This window comes from Chlamydotis macqueenii, chromosome 7 (assembly GCF_036417535.1).
Source record: "Chlamydotis macqueenii isolate bChlMac1 chromosome 7, bChlMac1.mat, whole genome shotgun sequence".
Lineage (NCBI taxonomy): Eukaryota > Metazoa > Chordata > Aves > Otidiformes > Otididae > Chlamydotis > Chlamydotis macqueenii.
In genome coordinates this window covers 19,770,384-19,792,179 of record NC_141562.1, presented here as the reverse complement: position 1 = coordinate 19,792,179, position 21,796 = coordinate 19,770,384, and the positions used below count along the sequence as shown (strand labels likewise).

At 40.4% G+C, this 21,796-nt stretch overlaps 1 protein-coding gene across 1 annotated transcript; it reads left to right on the top strand.

The window, feature by feature from the left end:
- The first annotated feature begins 8,613 nt into the window (after positions 1-8,613).
- GDF10 (growth differentiation factor 10) lies at positions 8,614-20,927 on the top strand. The gene is made up of 3 exons (XM_010115720.2): positions 8,614-8,926; positions 13,152-14,059; positions 19,930-20,927. Exons 1-3 carry the CDS (start codon positions 8,629-8,631, stop codon positions 20,119-20,121), a joined length of 1,398 nt encoding a protein of 465 aa, XP_010114022.2. The 5' UTR covers positions 8,614-8,628; the 3' UTR covers positions 20,122-20,927.
- The last annotated feature ends 869 nt before the right edge of the window (positions 20,928-21,796 follow it).

Genomic DNA, 21,796 nt, shown 5'->3' with positions numbered 1-21,796 from the left:
AGGTCATCCATTCTGTTCTCCTGTCCCACAGCAGGTTCAATCCCACCTAACCATTCATCACAGATGTTTGTCTTTCATCTCCATAAAAAGCTCCAGCCTCTAAGAGTACACAATTCTTTTAGTGCTTCAGGGTCTTTCAGTAAAAAACTTCTGTTGGCCTTCTCAATGACAGGAAATCTAGCAGATTTGACACAGCTATTCCACATTGCTGCTGCAAATGTTGTATTTATGAAATTGCACAGGCATTCTTTTGAATGTAATAAAACTTGCAGTATGGGCCAAAAAAAAAAATAAAAACAATGCTGAACATTATTAATGCATACAAGTAGTTTCAACCTAGCTTTCCTTTCTAAAAAGTAGTGATTTCAAGTAAAATAACTTGCTTCCTGCATTTCTTATTTTCCCAACAGTCAGTATGATAGTTCACTGTGTTCTAATCACAAGCTGACTACCCATATTTCTGAATTTTCCTGTCCTACCCACCCCCAGCAGGAATGCAGTACAGCTGGCCCAGGGAATTCATGTTAGCGTGCAGAAACTCACCAGTGCTGATGCATAAAGTGGAAATAGCTATTTGATGTGGAAATCACTAGTGTGTAAAAAACATGAACATACAATGCCATTACAGGTGCATAAAGGGATTGCCATGCCATTAGATCAGTGGTCCTTTTAATCCAATACTGGCTCACCCATCAATTACCGATGGCAGATTTTTTTAATATCTGTTTGTTCCTTTTGTTCCACTGATGTGTTGATAATCTAAAAACTTGTATCAGAAGAACAACTTTTCAGAGTGTAAATTTATTGAAGTCAGATGCAATTATACCTCCAAGTACTGAAACAAAAAAAATCTAGTGTTAGTTTCATTATTCTTCTGCTCCAATATTTATCTACAAGATTTTTCATTAATTTGCTATAAAGCAATTCCAAGTGAGTCTTACGGAATTTCTGGTATTTCTTCTTTCTGTGGAATAAATCCCTCCGCATAGAGTTTGGGAGAAAGAGCTGGACAAGTGTTCATATTGTGTCACTCATATAGATGATGAGTGTTTTTGAATTCATAATATGCCGGGGATAGACCTTAGTTTACTTACATCTCTGTACATTTATGATAAATGGGAGTGGATAAATGGCAATAAAATTTACAACTGAAAGTATCAGAGATAAGATGCCAAAAGAAGCCCAGAACTAGTACAATACCTCATTTAGAATCATGCTCCTATTTTTCTCCACTCAAATACTTCAATCCATTCTGTTTTAATTGTCATCTTCCTAATAGCTTGAAGTTATATAATGTTAATGAAGAGTTAGTGTGAGATTGAAGAACAAAGCATTTTATTTCAAAGCTTAATTTTTCAATTTACAGGGAATGAGAATTTTGGTGGCATTTCAACTGATGATTTCTGTGGTTGCTAGTCTGGCATGATCCCTTTCTGAGCAAGCTGAGATCAATCATAGCAAGAATTTAACAACTGACAGGGCCACATTCATCTTGGGTGCAACTCAAAGTGAATGCAGTGACATTACATTCTGGCCCACAACTCAGTATAACAGAAAAACAGAAAACATCCCCTTAGTATTATTTTACAACAAGCAAAATACCCACGCGGACCCAAACTACACAGGAGCAATCTGTGGAGCCAGTTTACAGACAATGTATGAATTCTGTCTACTACCAGGGATTCTGTCTATGGAAATCAGAATAAAAACTCCACTTTGAGCTCTAGTCACCTTCTGTGTTGGTTATTGGTTTTTTTAAGCATATTGAACATAATATGGGATGATAACCTGAATGACTCTTTCAAATTAGACTGCTGAATGGAGAAATCCTCAGGAAAACTAGTGTTCCACACTCACCCACTCATGCATATTTCTGCTGAAGGCTGGAGGATAGAATAGGATTTCCTCAGAAAGAGGTGAGAGATGTTGGTATATACCTGCAAAAAAAATGCTGAATTTGAGGAAATGAGAAAGAGACATATGGATTGAGGAATTATGGAAAAAGGGATATAACTGGAGAAATAAATTCTGCTGAATTGTCGAAATGCCTGAAGAGGAAGGTAAGTGCTTACACAGAGTAAGAAACAAGAGAAGAGACTTCATGGATTCAGAAGCAAGGCAGATAGAGACAATAGCTCTCATTAGACCAACAAGTATGGCTGGAAAATTCAGAAAAACCTCCAGCCTCCCTGTGCTAGTTATCTAATAAAAAATATTACCTCTGCCCTCAAACCTTGCCTTGAATCTGACCATCATGACCATTATATGATTACCACCGATTCAGAGCAAAGCCACAAAAGAATCCTATACTTCTAAAAGCATTCTGATCGACTATGAGAAAAATCCAAGGTGGGTATGGTCAAAATAACATGTACATTAATTTACTCTTTTGCTTAGAACTACATATTTCCTGCAGAAGTTTATTAAAAAAAAAAAATGCTTGGAAACCTGTCAAAACTACTCATTCTCATTGCTGTCACCCATCCTGAAGAAGTCACCTTCACATTCAGAACACCCGCTCAGGGAAAGATTGCACCTAAATGTATGTATTTTTCAGTATTTGCAAGGCTGAGGGAAGGATGTCAGCATGGATTCAAACAATTACAACAGTAAAACCACACACTCTCATGTCTCTAACAGTGGAACAAAGAGTACATGCTCCAAAAAGATGATAAATAGACCTAGACAAAAAAATGCTTCTGCATCTCATACAGACTTTCTCTTAGAAAGCTTAAAATGCAATATAGTTTTAGTGCATTTAGGTCAAACATAGATGCTTGATAATTTTTACAGGGAGAAAATGCCCCAGCACATCTGCCATATTCAGTATTAGATTTATCTTTACTAGTATAAATTATCATCCTTTCCATTAACAGAACTACAGAATTTTTAGTAACTAATGTTCTCCAGGAGATCATTTTATTCTTCACCCTACCTGAGGGCAGGATCAGTTCTGCTTAAATATCTGCAGCATCTTCTATCCCACAGTACTTAATACACTCTGATCCTACACCATCATCCAATTACATCTATGGAAGCGACACCGCTGATCTTAGTCAGGCTTTAGTACATTCATAGTTGCCTTGATTTATTACTTCAATGCTGCCCCTTCTGAGAAATGCATGTGAAATAATTATTCTTGTATAGAAACCATCCTGCAGTTCAAATAGAAGAGCAGAATCCAAATCTGCAGGGGAACCAAAATCCAACAAATTTGAAACAAAAATAACATGTAAATCTTAAATATTAATGAAAATAGAATTCTTGTTGTGAGTTCTCTATCACTTGCAATTAAGAAAGCATGGACCCTCAATACAGCTGTTAGAGCTCAGGGGAGAGCTGCGAGCACCAAGCATACCTCACTGGGCCAAGTTCCCCACAGGCACTATTGCAGGAGGTCAGCCAAAGCTGTCATAAGGCTTAGAAGGCTATGAGTATGCAAGCTGGAAACACTGAGGCTACCTGATTGAGCTGCTCGCTGGGAAAACGCGACAGGGTCAGAAGTGATCCCAGCTGTCACCCTAAGGACAGACAGTGTCCCATACAAAACAAGGGAGCAATGGGTTAGCCTTGACTTAGGGGGACGCTTGCCACCTACTGGTCAGCAACTGCTCATCACGCTTCTAAAATACTTCCCCAATATTCATCTAATCTAGTCCACCATGTGGACTAGAAGCCTTTCTGTACCATCAGCACAATACATCTTTCTCTCATTTGCAGCATTACTCAGATCAAGAAAATCCTGAAGAGGTCCCAGTCCAATTTGCAAGAAGATCTTTGCAAAACCAGCTGTGGTCATGCATGGTTCCCAGCAGCTGCTGCCTTTCCCCCACCCTCTTTCACAGCCTTCAAATTCCACTTGTAAACAGGAGTCTGAAGATGCATATTACAGCTGGCCATCTTAGCACTGATGCAGGGTATATAATGGCACATTGCCATCTCACCAAGCATAACACATCACCCATTCCCACTTGTTCTCTTGAAAAGCACTAGTGTTTGCACGGGCGACTGTTGCTCAGCAGGTATCGATCTTGGCTGCTAAGTGCATCAGACTGAGCTCTGTACTCTGAACTTGTACTGAACACTGACCTCGGTAAGAGTCTTTGCTGCCTAGGAAACAAACTGAGTAAAAGGACAGGGAATTCAAAGCCCTATAGGTTGCTGGCTGGAACTTAAAGACTGGTGCCTAGGGCTGCTTGAAATATTGCCTTAAAATTGCTTTTGAACAGAAAATTGGATTTAACCGCCACCTGCCCCTGCCTTTCCTCCCTACAGCTGTCTACTTTTTGCTTCAGCCACAATCTGAGTGGTTTGATTGCCTTGTGCTCTCATTCTCCCACATGACCTGTAGCATCCCTCTCCCACAGAAGAAAAGGGTATGTCTCCCAGGAAGCACAATGGCCAGACACTTGTGACGCATCCTCTCACAGTAAGAAGACATCTCTCAAACAATGATAGAAGATATTCCAGTTCAGGTGAGTTACAAGGCAGCATTACAAACCTGGATGAACCAACAAATATGGGTTACCACTGGAATTTCCAGTGGAAAAGTTTGCTTCCTTTTCTTAACAGGAAAAAAAAAATCTAGCCTTTTTTCTTCCTAAATGACTCTATGTGGTGGTGCATGGGTCACTGAAAAGTTGAAAGTGCCTACTGTAAAAAAAAAAAAATAAAATAAAATGTGGTCTTCACTTCAGGCCAGTGCCTAGTAACATCACAGAATTACTACTTCTGCTAATACCAGCTGACATCTTTGCACTTAGTAAGCTACGCATGGAGAAAATCCTCCATCAGAGGCTGGCAGCTTCTGGGTTGCAGCAGAATGGGAGGTGCTTGTCTGATAATTGTCTATGCCATCCTCATCACAAGCATAAATGGTGGAAGGTAGAAACCTCAAGGTAGAAACACAAGTCTCTGGCTCCAAATAAGCAGACCTGTCATAAACACATGTTCTGAAAGTCTTCAAATATGGAAAAATAAATCCTGAACTCTCAGTGAGATAAAACTGGAAAAGCAATAGATACTCCTGAAATTTTCATTACTGATGGGGATAAGGGATTAACATGCCAATACCTGTTACGTGTAAATTGTGTAAAGAGAAACTAAAGTTAAATTCAGTCTTGCAAAACATTAATCCTGGGGGTGAATAGCGCATGTGCCTCTTCCACCTAATGGAAGAGGAAAGTGCTCTCTACCTCACACAACCACCCCCTTAGAGTGAAATTCATCTCCTGTACATCTCAGCTAGCTGACATAGGCTTCTTTCATAGGTAATGCAAAGCAACAGGCACCTTTAGAGAACAGACCATATGAACAGTTTTGGATATCTACACCAGGGTGGGACAAACTATGCTAAACTGAACTGAGTCTGTGCATCTTGGTTCCTAGTTCCTTACTTTCTGTAATTATGTACCACTGATAGTGCTGTAGGATGAAAATAGAGGGAATTCTTGCTTCTTAGCAAGACAGACAAAATAAACTTTTGTCACTAAAGATGAAGGATGGGGAGCTCAGCAGGGGAAAAGGCTATTCTTGCCACAGACTGGAACATGAGAGTGTGGACCCAGAATGGAAATCCAAGGTGAAAGCTTACTCTTGAGCTGATGGGATGCACTGGGACAGTGAGTACTGCTTCTCAAGAGGCAAAGCTTTCCCTGCCAACAATAAGCACTGCCTGATATGCCCAAACTCTTATCCCAACATTAAGAGCCTTCCAGGGCTCTGGATCAACTCTGATCATTGTGCTTGCTGCAAGACCTAAACACCACTATGCTTCTTTGTTCTTTTTTGAGTATTAAGATAATTTCACTATTGTTCAGAAGAACTGAACAAAACACAAAAGCCTTTTTTTACTGACCATATATCATTCTTGTCACACCATGTGATTTTGGATGGAATGTGAAAAGGGTTTTTAGAGTTCTGCCGTCAGTGTCAGTAAGAACCTGCAGCCCACTGCATTTAATTCAGTTAATTTCTAATTAATAAGTTATAGACTTAAGGAATGGTCTTGTATGGTCCTAATTAATTGTGTAGCATTATACATAGCAAGATATTTTTGTGAGTGAAAAGTGAATGAGCTGTCCTACAATATGTAGTAACCAGAAATTTGGACTGAAGCCCAAATTCAGTAATAATTTATGTTTCAGTAACTTCCCTGGAGCTTTAACCTTCATTATCCCTGCTACTGACTTTACTATTAAAAATAAAGAGTTAGGCAACATTATTTTAATATAGGTAGATCTAACCCTAAAGGGAGTTAGTAAGTTATTTTACTGAAAAATGCATACACCTCCTGGTGCCCTCTCTCTATATATCTATTTCCTATGTATTTCCTATATTATGTTCTACAACAAAACACAAACACAGGTCACTATAATTCCTTTGTATGGATGTCTCCAATTCCATAACATGTGGGGTTTTTTTTATGTATATATAAGCTGTTATTAAGGGTGTGTTACACTATTTATATCACAATGATTTTAGCAGGAAGCTTATATCTGCAGTTTAAAATCTTGAATGCATTGCTTTAACTATAGGGAGACTTTATCCAAGTCCTGGCTTGCAAGGCTTTGACTTGAGCTATTTAAGAAGAAGGAGGAAAAAAAAGTCTCTACTTGGCAAGAGCTTTAATTAGCAGAAATTTCCACGCTAGGAATATTATTCTGCATGAGCAGAAATTGCATAGCTCTTGCCTCTCGATGCCTTAGAGATGCCATTGATTGGCCATATTCAGAACAGGGGAATTATGTGACCCAGTGCTAATTTGAATTCCTTTACCAAACACATTTTTATTTCATCATCTCAGCTGCATAAAAGAGTCAAAGTACCAGAGCTTTAAAGACTTTGAATTCCTGCTGCTCTGTAATAAAATAAGGCAAGAAATATTAGCCATCCCTGGTTGATTCTTTAATTCTTTCCCAACAGTGTCAAAGTATCAGTGTCCTACAGGTTTTAGTGCAGGTTAAAGACTGATACAAAGTGTATGCCCGAATAGGAGTTTGGAGTGAGTTAAGGAGAGAGAGAACATTTTAATGGGACACTGGTCCAAAATAGCCCAGCTTGTTCCAACCTCCTGCTGCCTCTTCCTCCTTTTCACAGGACCTTGATTGTATAGAAACAGTACAGACAAAAACCACAAACAACAAAAGGTTCGCTCACACCCCCAGTGGAGGTCATAAGCATGCTACCATGGAGAGAAAAAAAAAAAAGCATCAAAGGATGGTTTGGCTTATTTATAAGCAAAGATTAATTAATAGGAGATTTGATACTTTAGCAACGTACATTTGGGCAAATTTGTATTTGCAAATTGTTCACTTCATACATTCAAGGGGCACAGAGCAATGTGGCCTGGTGCTAATTTAAAAAAAAAAAAAATGAATCAAACCTTTCTTTGCCATGATCCAAAAACTACAAACTTGTGGTTCAGAGGCTTTCAATAGTATCTGCTCAGATTTGACACTTCAAGGTTAAAAAAATCACAAAAGAGTTGTGTTATACATAGCAACAGTAGCTTTTTCCAACAATTTTTCAATTATTGCATTGTAAACTCTCCAAGAAAAGTAACTGTCTTGGCTACTGGAGGACAAGCTTTAAAAAAAGGAGGCAGAATGAACAAAGTTCCTTAAAATATACCACTCTCCTTACAGGTTGTATTTAAAACTGCTATTCATTTTAGCAGCATTTATACCCGCTGGGTGACTATAAACTATGATTCAGAACTACCTGTGTCACACGATGAATAAGCGCAACATGCACCATTCACTTTTAAATCAACCCCCTCCGACCTAAGCCATGTAAATCCTTCAGAAATTCACGCCAGTATTCTCCTCCTTCAGCTCACACATAGAAATAGCCCAATGACGAAAGTTTACCCATGCACAGCCCCTTTAACCCCTACTATTTAAGTATCTGCTTGGAATTATCGGTGACCCTTGTTGCACCCTTGGCTAGCTCACACCGGGTCTTCCAGAGTGCGGACCCACTGGCGACTTCTCTTTACCCGGGATCCTTGAAACAAGCACTATTTACAGCGTGGCCTTTCCAAGACAACACTGCCAGCTCTGCCGATCGCAACAGAAAAGACCCTTCCACTTCTCTCTGCACGCGTGTGCGCACCCTTTCCTTCTCACGCTGTCGCGCCCCCCCGCCTCCCGTCCTTTCCCACCACCTCCCTGCCCACTGGTGATCTGTTTGCTTCTGTCTTTTAGAAAAAGATTTTCAAGCCCCTACTGGCTGGCGCTGGCAGCCAAGGTGCCGTCCAGCCGCAGCGCCGGCTGCCACAGCGGCGGCGGTGACATGTGTCTCCAATCAGCGGCTGTGCGATAATTAACTTAGATCCTTTCCCCGCTCCGCTTTAAGGAGTGGGGAAGCCCCTCTTTAGAGGAATGCAACGTCCCCCCGCGCCCCGCTCCGCCGCCCCCGGGCCGCAGCTCCTCACCCCCGGGCCCGGGGATTGGCCCGGCGGAGGCGGCATCAGCGGCGGCGGGGGGGAGGCCGCCCCCACCCTCCCTCCTCCCTCCCCGGCCCCGCCACCCCCTCGCCCCGGTGCGGCAGGGCCAACCGGGAGACCCAGACGCAGGCAGCGACCGAGCCGCCGCTCGCGCCCGGCCGCCCCGCAGCGTCCTCCCGATGGCCGCCCGCCTGACCTGCTGCCTCCTGCTGTGGGCCCTGGGCCGCGGGGGCTGCCGCTCGCCTGCGGGGGAGGGCGCCGGCAGCCAGCCCGCCTGCCCTGTCGAGCCGCCGGCCGCCCGGGACTCGTCCTCCCCCGGCGGCCACCTCCGCGGGGGCTCTTCGTCGCCCCCTGCGCTGGGCAGCATCGCTCAGGACGCGGTAGCTGTCCACATGCTTAAGCTCTACGAGAAATACAACCGGGAAGGGAGCCGGCCCGGCGACGGCAACACCGTCCGCAGCTTCAAAGCCAGGCCAGGTAAGAGGGGCCGGGGGCAGGGGGCACCGCCGAGCCCACTCGCTCCTCTCCCGCTTTACAGTGGCGGGTTTGCGCCGAGCTTGGCAGTGACCGCGGGGGGTGTCACGCTGCGTGAGTACTGGGGGGACCCCTGCTAACTACACGGACGCGGTGTCTTCCCTCCGCTCTGCGGGCGGCTTCCCACCTCCCCCGACTGTCTCCCTCCCCCGAAGGTATCGGCCACACGGGATCTCCTTCAGAAAGCCCCCAGTGCTGTGGATGCAAACCATTGGCGAAGAAGCGCTGTTCGCAGTGCACATCGCACCGGGTCGAAAGATCATCTCGGAGATACTTGGAGCGTAAAGATAGCAGGGAGCGCTCCAGCCCCAGGTCCTCTCCTCCGCCTCTTCCCGTAGGCTTACAAGTTTCCCTTAGGAAGACTGCCGCCTACGGGACCGCCTAAAACTGCTCGGGATCTTAAATTCGTTGCACTGCCTAAACCCTGGAGGACAGATGTCTGACCTCCCTCTCCCTAGCGCTACTTGATTATGAGGGTGGAAGAGCATATACGCTGTGTCAAAACTACACGTTCATTATCCCAGTCTTGCTTCCAAATAAGAAAGATAAGGTTTGCATAGATAATCCTCTAAATTTGTCATCCTTTGCCAAGGAAAACTAAAACATCTTTTCTGGAAAATGTCCTTGTCTTTTGGTTAACTCTTACAGACTATAGCTAAGATCTTAGCCCTTAAAATAAGACTTAGATCAGTTTCTAGAATATAACTTTTCTTACATTACCAGAAATACTCATTTTTATAAGCACATCTGATAGATTAATTCAAAACTTGCTTTTGTGAGTTTCATTCTATTTCTCCTACACTTAAGTCTCATATATAGACTACAATGCAGCACACAGTGTTTTAGGGAATGGTTAATATAATACTGCACAATCATTCATATTCTATAGTCCATCCCAACCTAACTTCTATCCTATGTCAAATGTAATATTAAAAAGTAATCCCAGGCAAGGAGGAGGAGATCCCATAGAAGGCTAAGTAGCTAATGAGAATGTTCAGAAAACTAGAAGTGAGGATGTAAAGCAATTGCACACACCTGGGAGAGAAATATATCATCATGCTCTAGATCATTAGCTAGCAGCTGCTAATTAATAGGGGTTAAGAAAGAACTTCCACTGTGGATGGTTATTTTATGACCTCCTGCTATCATTTTATTTTTCTTTGAACTGAGCAGCTGATACTGGCTGCTACCCATGTGAGGCCCTGGACCGCAAGAGTAGTTTGGGAAGAATGCAAGAATTCTTTTTCTTAGATTTTAAATTAATCTGCTGAACAAGTTACTTGCATCTAAGTGGCTTAAATTCTGGTTTAAACCACTAAAATAGCAGCATTTTCTACCCACTGAACTGGGTACTGAACTGAACTGTACTGAACAATTACAAATCAACATTATTTTGCTCATCTGTCAGATCATGAAACCAAGCTAGAGATGCTTGAAGTAACTTGTCTTTCCATGCAATGGAAACAAAGCACACATGTCCACAAGTCCTGTGTCCCACCTGTGTACCCTCTCTACTGGATCCCATCCCTCCCCAGTAACATGGCATGAAAGCAGAAACTCCTCTGCAATGTTCCTTTGTTACAACAATATAGAGCACTTGTTGTAACTCATCAACCTAGTGATGAACAGTCTGAAATGAACCACAGAATGACACAAGATGAGGGAGAGGAGAACAACCTTATTTGCCAGTATGTTTTTCTTTCTCTGCTCCAAGAAATTCTAGTGTTTTCTTCTGATAGAAGAAATAGGTATATTCTTCTAACAAGACGTGAAACATCTGTTCTTTATAAAATATGGATGGTAATGCTGATCGTATTGAGATGAGCAGAAGAGGCAACACCTACAATGGACTTACTACTTTTTTTTTTTTTTTAATTATTAAATGACCTTTCCGAAAATCTGTAACCTTCTATTCCTACACTGCAGCTTAAAGCTGTTTGTTAGGGGACACTTGAGCATCAGTGTTAAAGTTATGGTCATCAAGATGCTCCAGAGGTGCAAAATGTCAGTCCAGACTTAGTTTGCTCCTTCATCATATGCATTGTTAAGGTCTCCTCAACTACACAACTGTATTGCTACTCCACATTTCCCTCACAGGGTACAGTTTGTGTTGACTAAGTTATTGAATATGGAATACTTCTCCATATTCAATGGCACTTGCTATATATATGCATGTGCTATTTGCACATGTTCCAAATACAACTTCTTCATGTTTCTCTAACAGTACTTATCCCTTCAGAAGACTGCTTCACAAACATCTGATCACCTCCTCTCAGCTCACCTCTACGTGTGTTCACAAGAGTTCATTATTTTTCTGACAAGGAGCTGAGAAAGAGTCTGTGAACTAATTTCTCAAGTTCCTTTTTTCTTTAGGTGCTTTCCAGTTTTCAGGGAACTCTGTAGCTTTAGAAAACAGCACTAATTGACTGAAGTTATTTACACAGTCAAGTTGTAAGTGGTTTGTGGCCAAATGTGAAATATTAAGTTGTTGTTCAACTTCACCTAGGTTGCTGAGACTGGGGGGAATTAGTCTTCATGGCAGCAGTCTACTGCCTAAGCTATGAAACTTCCCCATAAATTGACGCTTGCAGCTCAGGCTCATTCCCTGAATATCATCATCCTCTGTGCTAAATGAAGCGAAGGCCTTGGTGAATAGTAGAAAACAGCAGCCATTTAATTAAGACTATATCATAACACATATGTGCAAGAAAAACAAATCAAGATTACCCAGGGAACTGTAATTCTGGCCTCTAGAGTCTTGCTTTAACATAACTTCATAGCTTAAAATATTTTAAATTAGGTTCTCTGCGTATTTCTTTCTCACAAATGTGTTATCAGAAATACCAAGTAAATCTGTTTTGCTAATCTTCACTTACTGCAATGCAACATTCTCCTATGTGGATTACCTACTAAAGGCTAATACTTTCTTTCCTTGGCCACTTCCTTTTGGGTTGCTCTTTTTTTTTTTTTTTCCCCCCTGCTGCCAGAGAATTTCCAGGTATGTCAAGACAGGCTACCAGAGGGTTTGTCCACCTGGGTTATCTAAAAATGTAAACTTAACCATTGTAGTCCTTTGCATTCTAGGTACTAGGCTGAGCTTAGGAGAATAGTAATCACTTCTTGGTTCTGCTACCACTTTCCTGTATACTCTTGAAAAGTTGCCTTTTTTCTTCTTTTTTTTTTCTTTTTCTTTTTTTTTTTTTTTTTTTTTTACAATTACAGACTGTGAAGGCATGGTCTTTTGTTTCTGTTTCTGGGATTATATTTTAACACACTAAGAGGGTTTCTATTCTTTGAATAAAGAATAAATGTAGTGTGAACAGTTACTAGTGTAACATTGCTCATCTCATCTTCCTTGAGAGAAGGGTAGAGATGTAACCTGAGCACACATTGTTCAACTAGCTAAAAAGAACCTATATCAAATGGAGTTTGAATTTTAAGAGTCAGCTACTATGCAACAGTAGTTGTCACTAACTTCAACCAGATCAAAACCCAAGTCTCAGAAGCCAAGTAGGTATCACAGTGCTTTAAACAAAGCTCCTGCATGATGTATGCTGGAAAGGAGGATTGCTCATAAGAGTAACAGCCCCAAAATGTGTCACACTGTTTACTTTCAGCCCCCTTGTGAAATGTCTCCTGTGTGCTATTTATGGATGACAAATTTCATATGCTGTTGCCCACAGAGTTACCACCCAGAGATCTTTCAGGAATCTTTGCAGTCCACTTTAGATTAGACCATCTTGAATATTAACTGTAAACCTGGTTTCCAGGTAGTACACTGGGTAAGGTACCATTCTGAGCTCTGCCATGGGCAAATTTGATAGCTTATCTGAGCTTGACTGTTATAAAAGAAATAGAAGCAGGGGTTGCTTTTCTTGCCTGCCTGAAATGAAAGGCAGTCTGAAAATCACTGGGAAGAGATTTATCCCTTTTGTATACAAAAGGTGCCCACTCCTGATATTATTGTAATACTGCCATTAAATATTATTGGGGGAGTTTCTTCTCTTATTCACTACAGCTTTAAGCTGAAATGACCAGCTTGCTATACTATCTGATTTGATGTGGGTAAGTGAAAACAGAAATTGTTAATCCCCTTATATAGGAATAAGGGTTTGACTACCATTTCTGGTCTCAGATATTTATCAATGTTTTCCTTGCTCCCTTGCAGAATTCTTGGCCCAGAAGCTCTTGTACTGCTTCAATCTGACATCCATGCAGGATTCAGAGATGATCCTTGCTGCCACTTTTCACTTCTATGCTGACAAACGCCCTCGGCACCGGGAAGTGTTTTGTAAGCGGTCCAAGAACTCATCCTGCCGCCTCCTTCAACTGCCTCCGATCCTGCGGCTCAACCTAATTTTCCAAAGCATTCACCAGAATTTTGCCTACGGACTAGTGAAAGGGAACATCACCGTGTCTCTTCAAAGGCGAGGGACTTGGCATGCGAAGGACATTTCACACATCATAAAAGAATCAAAACAGGCCAGAGAGCTCATTCTCTGCGCTGAGCTTGATTCTGGTGAGAAACACCAGGGCTCCCCTGAACAGGTCGCCAGTCATCTACCTTATATACTAGTTTATGCCAATGATCTTGCAATCTCTGAACCTAACAGTGTGGCAGTCACCCTACAGCGTTATGACCCATTCCCTTCCAATGATGGGGACCCAAATCTATCCCCTAATGCTTCTACTGATACTCGAGTGAGGAGGGATACATACCTCTCTAGCTCTATTCAGAACAATGAGTTGCCAGAAGCAGATTATAACAACAATAAATACAATAAACATGATATATGGGAGAATGCCTACAAGTCCTTGAAACCAAAAGCATCACGCAAAGACCGAAGGAGAAAAGGGCAAGAAAATACAGAAACACTTACAAAGTCTCAGGTGCTAAATTTTGATGAGAAAACAATGAAGAAAGCAAGGCGAAAACAATGGAATGAGCCAAGGATTTGTTCAAGAAGATACATGAAAGTTGACTTTGCTGATATTGGCTGGAATGAATGGATCATATCTCCCAAATCATTTGATGCCTACTACTGTGCAGGGGCATGTGAATTTCCAATGCCCAAGGTAGTATGCCTTTTTGTTGTTAGCTTGCGAACAGTACATCTACTATTCTGCCTCTCCAACTACTTTGTTAGTTAGATTCTTCTTTTAGATTTTTACCATTTTCACTGTGTTCTGTTGCCTTCTTCAGTCTAAATAATTTAAGCAATATCGTTTCCATCAATTTATCCATCAGAGCGCAAAAAGATTCCAAGTTATCTTTAAACGTAATCTGAAGAACAAGAAAAATTTCTCCAGTTTATTTTACAATTTCTCATCTTATATCTTGAAACCATAACAAAGACTTATACAGCTTATTAAAAAATATGGTTACACATATTAAATCACCAAACTACTCTGTTGTGGTAGCAGAAGTATAAAGTATTATATGCTAATAATAAAAGTATTTCTGAATTCCACTGGTAATACCTTAGGAGAAAAATGCAGAGTAGTGACGTTGAGGTATTTTTTACTTTAAGAAATTGTTTTGAAAATAAGAACGCTGGTTAAGCTGATATTTGCATCTTAAAATTCTCTGGTGCTTTTTTAATTTAATAACTTCTTAGAAGTAAGCTAATCCTGCTGGGAGAAAAAGATTTATTTACTTTATGTGGCTGGAAATGCCAAATAGCTGTCTGTAACACTCTACAGGTAGCGTACTGAATTATTCCTATAGAAGCAGTGTGAAATTTGCTAACAGAGAGGCAAACATGAACTCCTGCTCCAATAGAATTTCAATTTGGCCCACTCCTGCTCACTTGCTCTGTGGCAAGACGTAGAAATTTTGGTAATCCTATGTAGCACAAGAATTATCAGCATTTTATAGAACTTTCAAGTAATGTGCTAGGGGAGGATTTGAAGCACTGCGTAACTTGGATGTTTAGAAAGTGTAATAATTTTGCAATTCTACCTACAAATGGCCTGATTATTTATTCTACTGCTATTTTTGCATGTAATCACTCAGCACATAAATAATGGATAGTGTTTCATAGCAGGGAATTTCAGAGCTCTAAGACACAAATCTCCCTATTTTACTTACAGGGAGACTGATGTATTTTTGTGTAGAAATAAGTAGTATGATTTCAGGAAAAGTAGATATGTAGGCTAGTTTAAGGTCAGGAACAGTGGAAATCCAGACATCAAGATAGGGTGTACAAATCTGACCACATATTCTTGTGTAGCTGGCTGATGCAGAACCATGTATACGTACATTGATAGATGGTTTGGTAAAAATTAAAGCTTCCACAGGCTCACATACAACTTCACCTTTTTTTTTATCATAATATAAAGAGATAATGCAACACAATCACCGTTTAACTTATCCAAAACAAAACACAGCCTGGGAATATGGGTTCTCTGCCATAGACCCACAGTCTAAGGCACCATTCATACGTATCAAAGCAAAAAAGAAACCAGTAGATACATTTAACACATCTGGCTTCTTGTGAGCAAAACAGCAGGACACAAAAGCTGACAGAAGCAAAAGAGTGGATCCATTTCTAGCTGGAATAGTTAAATAAGCTGATATTGCTAACTTATTCAATGTCTTATCTAGAAATATTGCTTGCTATATAATAAAGATTTCCTTGTAAATCAAAAACCTTACTTAAGTTATCATGTTTATACTTGTTTGCTAGATAAATTAATGTGGCTACGCTAGAATCTTGATGACAAAAAAACCAAACCAAAAAAAAAAAAAATTAAAACTAAATCACAGATACATAGATTTGGAGATTTTTGGTTTTACACAGTCTTTGATTTGGTTTGATTTGGAAGAGGTCTACTTTTTGTTACCTTTGTATTTTTAAGATGGGGAAAAAATAGAGGAAGATTCACAGCTGTAACCTTTTAAATGACTGTTTCCACATGAACAGAGATGAGTAGGACATCAGCATGAACGAAGCTTCAGGTCAGAACATAAGATTGCTAAACATTACGGAGGGAGAAATAGCTTTTGTTCTTGTATATGTACCCTAACTCAGGAAAGCATGCATATGATCTTGGCACTCCTAAGTCAAAAGCCAGATTAAGGCTATTCATGAAGACTTGGTCTACACAGTCAACCTGTGATGGGCAACAGATAATGTATTTCCAAGGTAGTCTTTTAGAACTGTGGAGATAGCATTACATACCCGCCATGTTGAGAATCACCACATTGTATGATTATTATTATTTTTTTTAAGTATCAGTATCACTCTGCACATCTACTTTAATAACTGCAATTCTTGATTTAGATACAAAACAGCTCTGGTACAAATCTTGTCAATCAAGTTCACGTACCTTACTGCTAAAGTTCTTACGCCCTGAATTGTGAGGGGAAGACTAACCATTATATGGTTAATAATGGCTGGGCTGCACTGCTGCGTTTGCCAAATAAATGCTAGTCCTACATGTGGTAGAAGTAGGTGGGAACATATCCTTTCTCTGGTCTACAGTAATTAGAATTATCTTGATTTCATCCTTTTAAGTGTATCAGTTAATGAGTTTTATTTTGAGAGCTGAATTCAAACCTGGAAACAAAACTTTCCTGAAGCTAAGAAGTATTGCTTATTGGGGAGGGGCAGGTGGTTGGCTGGATGTTTTTGAGGGGCACATTCATTATAAAATGAACTTTAAAAGGGCTGAAAGCCAGGCAGAAGAGGAGGGTCTAAAATATTTCACACCTGCTGTTCAATTGCTTTTTGGCTACATCACCATCCTTCTATTTTCTAAGGCCCAAAATGTTCCTAAGCTAGGATTGTCCTAGAGGTTAAGTAAGAGCAGAACCTGGCCTGCTGTATATAACTTAGTAGCCAGCATTTAAAACACTACCACTTCTCCACTGCCATCACTACTGGGCATTCAACTCATTATTTCAAGCTTTCCACTTTAGCACATCGGTACAAAGGCTAATGTAAGCCTAGCCCAAGATCACCAAATGCTCAAGCCAGGTTTCCAGAAAGGCTGGAAAATTCAGAGCCTGGCTGGATGTGGGATGGGTGTGCTGCCTGGCTCTGCTGTGGCTGAGGCAGTCAGATTCTGTACAGAGTAATAGCCCACAATAAGCATTTTTCTCTATAAGCATTTTTGTGCATAGTATATATGCTTGCAGGCATTAGAAACCTAATTAGTGCTCACACTAGAGTTTGATCACATCTATTTGTTCCTTGCAGATCTTAGAGATTGCACAGCTGGAGAAGATCCTAGTAGAATCTAGTAGGATCTTCTGCAGGTTCATACCCAGGAATCCTGTAAGTCAGTAACTGGCACTGAGGGCAGTGACGACTATCCATTGCATGGGGTCAACAAATTCTGTTTCAGTAGCACATTAGGATCTGTGACTGTTTCAAATAACAATATGAAATTATAAAGGTGCTAGGACCATTTCAGGAGGATTTTCATAAAGGTTAAAGACAGACCTTGATTCTAGAAGCTCTAGTTCTTCGCATTTCTAAACTCTGCAGTTGCTAAACACACAGAAACTAATTTTGTCTCTCTTGCTGTCCAGATTTGCTGACATGGCCAATATGCACAGAAGTTTATTTCTACCTCACATAGCAGCTGTGAGACTAATTCACTGCTGTGGACACCTTTGAAATCGAAAGATGAAGGGTGTCATGAGAGACCAAGCTGTTGCTAATTATGCCAACACATGTTAACTACAGAAAGGTACTTTCCAGGATTGATCACTTCTTGGGACTTGGCTATAGAGATACTGTCCTGAAGCCCCAAAGGATCAGGGACAGATTTCACAGTTTCTTCTTGAAATGGCTCAAATGAGGTCGCTTTAGTTAAGGAACATCTGAAAGCCTTAATAGCAATTAAGGTTTGGATCTGATTTGCTGATATGTTACACTTAAAGCAAGTATATCAAAACTGAATTATCCTAAAAAATAGTTCCTTTGTTATACCCATGGACTACATAACTTTTCATGTTGAAATGAAAAGTCGTATTTTGCATATACTTAATTATTATTTGAAACATAGAGAATATATATGAGACATTAATTCTTCTCACTTGAAGTATCTGCTTCCATGTGGTGCAGATGTGTGGAGGTGTGCAAAGTCCCTATTTGTTGTCCCACAAATATCACTTTCCACCTGATAAATAGCTATCTACCAACAGTGATTAAAAAATTCATGTGCCACATATACCAGATCTGCGCAGAAAACTCAGGAAACTGTAGCAAAAAGCTTGATACAACTAACACAATTTTACTACTGTCACTGTACTCATTTGCTGAGACAGTATTCAAGCATGATACTGAACAGGAATCACTGAAGCTTCAGCCTCAGTGGTGCGTTGTATGCCATACTACTGCCTCATGAAATTGGAGCACGCACATTCCACGCTATGCTGACGCAATGACAAAGACAGACTGTCACTCTGTCACTGGTAAACTTGTGCTTGACTGTATGTAACTCAAGCAACAGTAGCAGTGAAAACTGTTTAGTACTATTCAGTTGCTCAGACTACAAGGTCAAGTGTAGCTTCTGAAAAAAGGCTAAAAATGAGAGAGTTACGTTTAAATAACGGGCTGGAGAGTTACGTTTAAACAAAGGGCTGGAGCACCTCTCTTATGAGGACAGGCTGAGAGAGTTGGGGCTGTTCAGCCCGGAGAAGAGGAAGCTCCGGGGAGACCTGATAGCGGTCTTCCAGTACCTCAAGGGGGCCTACAAGAAAGATGGGGAGAGGCTGTTTAGTAGGGCCTGTTGCAATAGGACAAGGGGTAATGGTTTTAAAATAGAGGGAGGTAGATTTAGATTGGAAATTAGGAAAAAATTTTTTACAATGTGAGTTGTAGAACACTGGAACAGGTTGCCCAGAAAGGTGGTGGAGGCCCCATCCCTGGAAACGTTCAAGGCCAGGCTGGATTATACTCTGAGCAACCTGATCTAGTTGGGGATGTCCCTGCTCCTTGCAGGGGGGTTGGACTAGATGACCTTTGAAGGTCCCTTCCAACCCTAACCATTCTATGATTCTATGATTCTATGAAATACTAAACAATATATTTTAACTTTTTCCTCGTCTTAGTGCTGTTATGCCTAATGGCTGCCTCCTCAAGTATTTTTCTTTGTGTTGTTTACTGCATCCAAAAATCAATAGTAGAAATAAAATTGTGGCTCAGTACCCTGAACAGTATATAGATGTAAAGCTGCTATGAAACCTCACTTCATACTTTGCCTGCCCTCCCAGCCTTTTGTTTTCCTCTCCCATTATAAGGCTAGCTCAGGCGAGGAAAAAAAAACCCTAGTGAGGAAGGCAGAGGGAAGCAGATAAAGGCTACCAGTATGAAGTACTTGTTTGCCATGGGATTATGATCAGAAAGGCTCTGTCAGGTTGAGTATTCTAGAGTAACTCCCCCCTGTGGACACTACTTCTGGAGCACTCTGCTCTTTTATAAGTGAGGAATTACCCCAGGAAAAAGTAATTCCAGGTTAGAATACATGAGGAGAAATACTGCAGGAACACAGGGTTAGTTATTTTGGAAAGACCTAGAGTAGCCAATTTTCCAAGTCAAACAAGAGGTTCAGAAAACAAAAGATAACATCTTACGACTGAGAAGTGTGCCCCACCTTAGTCCTTTTCCCCTGCATGTCCGTCTCCAGCAACTAGTAGGTGCAGTCAGGAGCATTCTCTCTTCAGGCTACTGACTGCTGGCTGTGCTACCAGTGCCCTCCTCTGGTATTTATGAAGGCAGCCTAAGGAACACAAAATATTTGTTGGATACATACTGCGCAGGAAAGCTGGAAACGTGAGGGACTGACTATGCTGCCTGGCCCTGTGACTCAATCACATATATTAATTTTTTTGAAAAACAAACAAAAAAAAAAACATAACTGTTGTCATTTTCCAAGTCCATCTGGGAAACTGCTCATAAATGAAGCGATAACTATGTCCTCCTCTGTTCCAGATTGTCCGGCCATCAAATCATGCTACAATCCAGAGCATCGTAAAAGCAGTAGGAATCATTCCCGGCATCCCAGAACCCTGCTGTGTTCCTGACAAAATGAGTTCACTCAGTGTTCTATTCTTAGATGAGAACAAAAACGTTGTTTTAAAGGTATATCCCAATATGTCAGTTGAAACTTGTGCCTGCCGATAAGTTCATACAAACACATCTTTAAGGAGACCTGCGCATCCTGCCCCACTACACTGGGAAAGTTCTAAATGCGAAATGAATCCACTTATGTTGATGAATGAATGCAAGTCTACAATTCCTCTACAGAAAGCACAAGGAGAGACTAAAATGATACACATGCTCACCTGGAAGGATATGTGTTACTGTCATCACTTGTCTTTCATATTAATCTTCCAGGAATTCAATACTTTTACAAATATCTTCCTAGCTCACCTAGCCAAGACACCTGGTGTTTAGTGAGAAATTTAAGTGTAAAGTTTTCCATAATCAAAGGACTAAAATATGTTTTTATATGCTATTTTTCTGACTTATTTTATCTCTTCAGTTAACCAAGAAGATGGGAAGTGAACTTGCAAAGGCAGGCTTATTTTAGAGTATAACTTTTGTACACAAATCAAAACTTTTGCCTAAAATACTCATACTTTTAATCTGCATATTTATACTGAAAAATGCTGTAATAAAGAGCTTAAAATGCATATTTTCTTCAGGATGCAAGTATAGTGCACTGCATAAGCTTTCATATAAACGGTATATTAATATAGCCATTTTTGGTTACCCAGTTTGTTCTACAGAACACTTTTGGTTTGCTGGATAATTTCAGGTCGTTAAACATATTCTCTGAGTAACACATACTATATAGTAATATGTTGAAATACTAAAAAATAAAATAACCAAGATTTATATTTTTGTAAATTATACTTTATATCCTCTAGATTGTTACATGCTTTTAACAAAAGCCAATAAATTAAAGGTACAGTAGTATCTAAAAATAGTTTAATTGTATTTCTATAAATGCACTGTTACATTCTGTTAATTAGATGGAAACATGTAAATACATGTTAAGCTTGTCATAATGCACCTCAATAGATTAAAGACAGAAGGGAATACTATGATCATCTAGACCGACCTCCTGCATAGCACAGATCAAAGAACCTTGCTCAGTAGTTTCTGCACAATGCATTATGGAAGTTCTGCTTTGAGCTTGGGAATATCTTTGAAAAACATGCATAAATTTGGCTTTAAAGATTTCATGTGATAGAATACCTCTACTGCACCACAAGTAGTTGTCCAAAAGTTAGTGCTCTCTGTTCATATGCAGTGGCTTAATCCTAGTCTGAATTTGCTAAATTTGAGCTTCAATTCACTGGATCTTACTGTAACCGATTTTATTAGATCCCTTTTATCTATTATCCAAAATACTTTTACTGTTTATTTTTAGTATATATAGAGCAAGGTCAAATTACATTTTGGCTATAATTTAAATAGATACTTTGATTTCTTATTCTAAGCCTCAAAACAATTCTCACAGCTCTTTTCTGAACTCTTTCCAGAACTTTCATTAACTTTCTTTTCCAATAACGAACATCAAAATGGGACACAATATTTGGCAGTGGTTCCATTAGAAGTGTTTATAGAAATAGTCTCTGCATCCCTCTTACTCCTGTACAATCCTCTGTCGATACATTTTTGTAGCTCTTGTAACTGCAGCACTCCTTTAAGAGCTGATGTTCCAGCACTGTGCCTGTCAATCCTCTTTCTCAGTGTCCCTGCATGCCAGGACACACTTGCCACGTATTCCATTTTCACTCACCTGCTGTACAACAGCACAGGCAGACCAGGAGCAGAACAAACTTCTGAA